The sequence below is a fragment of the Entelurus aequoreus genome, linkage group LG22, assembly GCF_033978785.1.
Source record: "Entelurus aequoreus isolate RoL-2023_Sb linkage group LG22, RoL_Eaeq_v1.1, whole genome shotgun sequence".
Classification (NCBI taxonomy): domain Eukaryota; kingdom Metazoa; phylum Chordata; class Actinopteri; order Syngnathiformes; family Syngnathidae; genus Entelurus; species Entelurus aequoreus.
The window spans coordinates 42,234,662-42,241,607 of NC_084752.1; the positions used below are offsets into that span (position 1 = coordinate 42,234,662).

The window sequence follows — 6,946 nt, forward strand, 5'->3', positions numbered from 1 at the left end:
CATTATGTCAAGATAATGGCACTAGCATTTACTTATTTAAGAATATTTTTCATCATATTGAGCAAAAAGGTCTCATATTAGTTGTTTCTACCAAGAAAAGTGCACTTATTAGTGAGAATATACTTATTTTAAGCTATTTTTGGGTTCATTGAAGTTAGCTAATTTTACTTGTTTTAGAAAGTCTTGACAAGCTGAATTTTCTTGTTCTATTGACAGATAATTTTGCTTAGTTCAAATAAAATACCCCTCATTTTTGTATATTTTTTGTTTTTGAACACTGACTTTTTGCAGCGTGCTTGACCGCATTAGCGCTCGTCTCCCATCAATCCCCCACAACGCCCGTGTTTCTCACCTGAAAGGCCGTGCCACTTGTTGACGGCGAAGACGCGGCTGGCGGTGACCGTGATGACGGCGGGCGCCGCCAGGCCCGGCTGCGTGTTGGCGGCCACGTGAGTGACGGGAGAGTTGGACGGGAACTTGAGCACCATGATGACGTCCTGCTGCATCTGCTCTGTAAACATCAGCGGCGTCTGCAGGAGAAGATACTGCTCAAGAGGGGAGATGGCGGCGTGGCGAAGAGTCCATGTGCGAGTGTGACGTGAACGGGACGGAAGGTGAAGGAAGAAAAGAGGAGAGAAGACGGTTAGGAAACAGCGATGACACTACCAGGACGACCACGTGAAATAGAGTTAGCCCAGAAAAAACAGCAAGACAAGTAGGAAGATAGCAACAGCAGTGTTTCTCTTGTATAGAGGATCTTTGATTGGTGTAGGTTCCCTAAAACGGTGAGTCCCCAACCCTTTTTGCACCGGTTTAATGTAGGCATTATTTTCAGGGACCGGCTTTCCACTATACTTCTGTAATAGAGGATCTTTGACTAGTGTTTTTGCATTCGATCGTTAAAAACAGGAACAGCAGCGTGCTCCTGTACAATAGAGGATCTTTGATGAGTGTTTTTGCAATGAATCGTTAAAAACAGCAGAGCACTTTGGTCATATAGAAAATATTTGATTAGTGTTTTTGCATTTGATTGTTAAAAACAGGAACAGCAGTGTGCTGCTGTTAAATAGAGGATCTTTGACGAGTGTTTTTGCAGTAAATCCTTAAAAACAGCAGAGTGCTTCTGTAATAGATGATATTTGACTAGACATTTTCCAATCGATCGTTAAAAACAGGAACAGCAGCATGCTCCTGTTAAATAAAGGATCTTTGACGAGTGTTTTTGCAATGAATCGTTAAAAACAGCAAAGCACTTTGGTCATATAGAGGATATTTGACGAGTGTTTTTGCATTCGATCATTAAAAACAGGAACAGCACAAGCTCCTGTACAATAAAGGATCTTTGACGAGTGTTTTTGCAACAAATCGTTAAAAACAGCAGAGCACTTTTGTCATATAGAGGATATTTGACTAATGTTTTTGCATTCGATCGTTAAAAACAGGAACAGCTGCATGCCCCTGTAAAATAGAAGATCTTTGACAACTGTTTTTGCGGTAAATCCTTAAAAACAGCAGAGTGCTTCTGTAATAGAGGATATTTGACTAGACATTTTCCAATCGATCGTTAAAAACAGGAACAGCAGCGTGCTCCTGTTAAATAGAGGATCTTTGACGAGTGTTTTTGCAATGAATCGTTAAAAACAGCAAAGCACTTCGGTCATATAGAGGATATTTGACTAGTGTTTTTGCATTTGATCGTTAAAAACAGGAACAGCAGCGTGCTCCTGTACAATATAGGATCTTTGACGAGTGTTTTTGCAACGAATAGTTAAAAACAGCAGAGCACTTTGGTCATATAGAGGATATTTGACTAGTGTTTTTGCATTCGATCGTTAAAAACAGGAACAGCAGCGTGCTCCTGTAAAATAGAAGATCTTTGACTACTGTTTTTGCAGTAAATCCTTAAAAACAGCAGAGTGCTTCTGTAATAGAGGATATTTGACTAGACATTTTCCAATCGATCGTTAAAAACAGGAACAGCAGCGTGCTCCTGTTAAATAGAGGATCTTTGACGAGTGTTTTTGCAACAAATCGTTAAAAACAGCAGAGTGCTTCTGTAATAGAGGATATTTGACTAGTGTTTTTGCATTCGATCGTTAAAAACAGGAACAGCAGCGTGCTCCTGTAAAATAGAGGATCTTTGACTACTGTTTTTGCAATGATTTGTTAAAAACAGCAGAGCACTTTTGTCATATAGAGGATATTTGATTAGTGTTTTTGCATTAGATCGTTAAAAACAGGAACAGCAGCGTGCTCCTGCAAAATAGAGGATCTTTGACGAGTGTTTTTGCAATGAATCGTAAAAAATATTGAGAATATAATACAAAAATAGCAAGATGTCTCTACGGAAGATCTTTCTTTGACGAGTTTTCTTGTTATTTACTCAAGTTATTAAAAAAGATCTTTGAATAGCGGACTTCTTAAAAACAGCACATTGTTCCTGACAAATGGAAGATCTTTGACTAGACAAAACATACAGTAGTGCTTCTTCTGTGACTTTTCCTCCGGTGAGATATGGAGGGCCCCGGTATCAATGACGTTGAACAGCTCCGGTCTACAAGCGTCTCCAGTTTCAACTAAGCAGCATTTAGCGTGTGAAAAGGAGACGGATCAGTGTTTAACATCAGGCAAAGAGCCGAGTAAAGCTGCCGTGCGGTGTGTGTGTGTGTGTGTGTGTGTGTGTGTGTGTGTGTGTGTGTGTGTGTGGGAGACAGCTAAGCAGACACTCTGACAGCACCATTAGTGCGAACACATGACTGAGACGAGAGCGAGCGAGAAGGTTAGAAGAGGAAAGAAAGCTGAAGGAAGGGTTAAAATGAAGTTTATGTTGAGCTACAAGACAAACATCTCCTTTGAATTAGTTCCAACATGAAGGCTGGTGTGAGTGTGTGTGTGTGTGTGTGTGTGTGTGTGTGTGTGTGTGTGTGTGTGGTAGTCCACGTCCAGCTGTCAGCGCCGCAGGGACACCACACTAATAAGCACCCGAGGGGCTTTAGGTTCCGTCACGGGCAGCCTTGCACACGAGCTCGGTCCTTAAAAAGCGGACACTTCACGCCGAGAGCTGGCCTTTTTCTCAGCTTCCAAGTCAGCTGGCGAATGTTGTGCAGCTCCCTTCGTGGAAGACAAATACAGCGAAGCAGCTGCCTGGCTAACATCTAAGGGGGCTTTGAATAAAAGGCGAATAAACAACTCTTAAAAAACAACCACGTCGTCAATTACCATGAATTGATGAACATGGACTTAAACAAGTTGAAAAACGTATTGGGGTGTTACCATTTAGTGGTCAATTGTACGGAATATGCACTGTACGGTGCAATCTACTGATAAAAGTTTCAATCAATTAAAATGAATATAATAATAAAATATTACAATTAAAAAAAGAATGCAAAACATTTTAAAAAAAATGTTTTAAAGCGCACAGCGATATTGCCTATGTAGTAAAAGTTGGGTAAAAAAAAAAATCCATAATTGGTGAATAAAAGCACTATATAAAATGTAAATATTCAACACATTTCACATATAAAATGCATAAAAAATATGTAGAAATAATTAGAAATGATATATATATGCAACCTCTAATACAGGGGTCACCAACCTTTTTGAAAGCAAGAGCTACTTCTTGGGTAGTGATTAATGCGAAGGGCTACCAGTTTGATACACACTTAAATAAATTGCCAGAAATAGCCAATTTGCTCAATTTACCTTTAACTCTATGTTATTATTAATAGTTAATGATATTTACACTTAATTGAACGGGTTAAAGGGGAGAAAACACGAAAAAAATGACAATTACATTTTGAAACATAGTTTGTCTTCAATTTCGACTCTTTAAAATTCAAAATTCAACCGAAAAAAAGAAGAGAAAAACTAGCTAATTCGAATCTTTTTGAAAAAATTAAAATAAGAATTTATGGAACATCATTAGTCATTTTTCCTGATTAAGATTAATTTTAGAATTTTGATGACATGTTTTAAACTGGTTAAAATCCAATCTACACTTTGTTAGAATATATAACAAATTGGACCAAGCTATATTTCTAACAAAGACAAATCATTATTTCTTCTAGATTTTCCAGAACAAAAATTTTAAAAGAAATTCAAAAGACTTTGAAATAAGATTTAAATTTGATTCTACAGATTTTCTGGATTTGCCAGATTAATTTTTTTGAATTTTAATCATAATAAATTTGAAGAAATATTTCACAAATATTCTTTGTCGAAAAAACAGAAGCTAAAATGAAAAATTAAATTATAATTTATTTATTATTCTTTACAATTAAAAAAATTAATTTACTTGAACATTGATTTAAATTGTCAGGAAAGAAAAGGAAGGAATTTAAAAGGTAAAAAGGTATATGTGTTTAAAAATCCTAAAATCATTATTAAGGTTGTATTTTTTCTCTAAAATTGTCTTTCTGAAAGTTATAAGAAGCAAAGTAAAAAAATAATGAATTTATTTAAACAAGTGAAGACCAAGTCTTTAAAATATTTTCTTGGATTTTCAAATTCTATTTGAGTTTTGTCTCTCTTAGAATTAAAAATGTCGGGCAAAGCGAGACCAGCTTGCTAGTAAATAAATATAATTTAAAAAATAGAGGCAGCTCACTGGTAAGTGCTGCTATTTGAGCTATTTTTAGAACAGGCCGGCGGGCTACTCATCTGGTCCTTATGGGCTACCTGGTGCCCGCGGGCACCGCGTTGGTGACCCCTGCTCTAAAGGCTTAGTGGCCACATGCGTGGACAGCACCTTTTAGCTCTTATTTCCAAAATGGTGTACGCTACTGAATTGGTGTCTTATGGCCGCTTATACTGCCATCTGGTGGTGTCAGAAGAGTATAACATACAATGGAATTTGGAGAGAAAAAAGTGTAAAAATAAGAATTAGCATGTCACTAAACATGATGTACACGTTTGTGTACTTATGGTCTAAGTACATCATATCAAAAGATTATTCTTAGTTTTTATTCTAATTAGGGTCCAATAAGCCCAAATAGCAAAGAGAAATAAAAAAAAAAAAGCATGTAAACAAACAGCTAGGGTCTTAACAGGTTAAATAAATAAATTAATAAATTATAAAGATATTTCCCTTACAAAAGTGCGATTCAAAACGTTATTATATATGAAACAAAGCTTCCAAAGTTGTATATTGTAAAAGGAAACATGGTTTGGTCATGTTTACAGCCGCATAGAAATAGTTCATAATGTAAAAACCTATTTTTGTATTCTATTTTGTACATTTTCTATTGTGCAAATAAAAGTGCAACAAAATATAAAAAGACCTAAATTGTGAGATGTTCAGGGTATATGTAAAAATATGAGTATGTAAATATACATTTCAATATCGTGCAAAGGTTTCTTTATGAGGCAATTAGATTTACTAATTTCATTTCATTTATTTATCTCCTTCATTGATGTGCATTTCTGCTCAATAGACAATGAAACTTTAGCAACTAGACACATATTTACACACCTATGCTTGAGAAGGAACAGGATGACGACGCAAATCCCCTTCAACATAATAAGTAGTCTTACTTAAATGGATTAGCCCGGATTCACAAGCATACAAAGCAAACAAATATATGACATAGGCTCATAACATGCAACTCAAGATATTCCAAGCTTCCTTTTGACATGAATTTGGTGATTATGGCTTAGAGCAGGGGTCACCAACGCGGTGCCCGCGGGCACCAGGTAGCCCGTAAGGACCAGATGAGTAGCCCGCCGGCCTGTTCTAAAAATAGCTCAAATAGCAGCACTTACCAGTGAGCTGCCTCTATTTTTTAAATGTTATTTATTTACTAGCAAGCTGGTCTCGCTTTGCCTGACATTTTTAATTCTAAGAGAGACAAAACTCAAATAGAATTTGAAAATCCAAGAAAATATTTTAAAGACTTGGTCTTCACTTGTTTAAATAAATTCATTAATTTTTTTACTTTGCTTCTTATAACTTTCAGAAAGACAATTTTAGAGAAAAAATACAACCGTAAAAATGATTTTAGGATTTTTAAACACATATACCTTTTTACCTTTTAAATTCCTTCCTCTTGTTTCCTGACAATTTAAATCAATGTTCAAGTAAATTTTTATTTTTTTTATTGTAAAGAATAATAAATAAATTTTAATTTAATTCTTCATTTTAGCTTCTGTTTTTTCGACGAAGAATATTTGTGAATTATTTCTTCAAACCTATTATGATTAAAATTCAAAAAAATTATTCCGGCAAATCTAGAAAATGTGTAGAATCAAATTTAAATCTTATTTCAAAGTCTTTTGAATTTCTTTTAAAATTTTTGTTCTGGAAAATCTAGAAGAAATAATGATTTGTCTTTGTTAGAAATATAGCTTGGTCCAATTTGTTATATATTCTAACAAAGTGCAGATTGGATTTTAACCTATTTAAAACATGTCATCAAAATTCTAAAATTATTCTTAATCAGGAAAAATTACAAATGATGTTCCATAAATTATTTTTTTAAGTTTTTCTCTTCTTTTTTTCGGTTGAATTTTGATATTTAAAGAGTCGAAATTGAAGATAAACTATGTTTCAAAATTGAATTGTCATTTTTTTCGTGTTTTCTCCTCTTTTAAACCGTTCAAATAAGTGTAAATATCATTAATTATTAATAATAACATAGAGTTAAAGGTAAATTGAGCAAATTGGCTATTTCTGGCAATTTATTTAAGTGTGTATCAAACTGGTAGCCCTTCGCATTAATCACTACCCAAGAAGTAGCTCTTGCTTTCAAAAAGGTTGGTGATTATGGCTTAGAGTTTATGAAAATCTCCGGTTTTCAAAAACTGTAAGCCATGATCACCAAAATGATAACAAATATAGGCTTGACACACCTCGCTCTGCATGTAATGAGTGAATATCACATATTAGTTGTACATTTGAAGTTGAATTGTTGTAAAGAATGGATTTTTGTACAATATTCTAATTTTTTTA

At 34.8% G+C, this 6,946-nt stretch overlaps 1 protein-coding gene across 1 annotated transcript in view; it reads right to left on the reverse strand.

Annotated features, from left to right (window-relative positions):
- The window catches only part of LOC133639438 (lipopolysaccharide-responsive and beige-like anchor protein), a 93,708-nt gene that overhangs the window by 83,522 nt on the left and 3,240 nt on the right, over window positions 1-6,946 (reverse strand). The window contains exon 3 of the mRNA XM_062032727.1: window positions 353-530. Within this exon, the coding sequence (XP_061888711.1) occupies window positions 353-530 (178 nt within the window). The remainder of the gene's footprint in view (window positions 1-352; window positions 531-6,946) is intronic.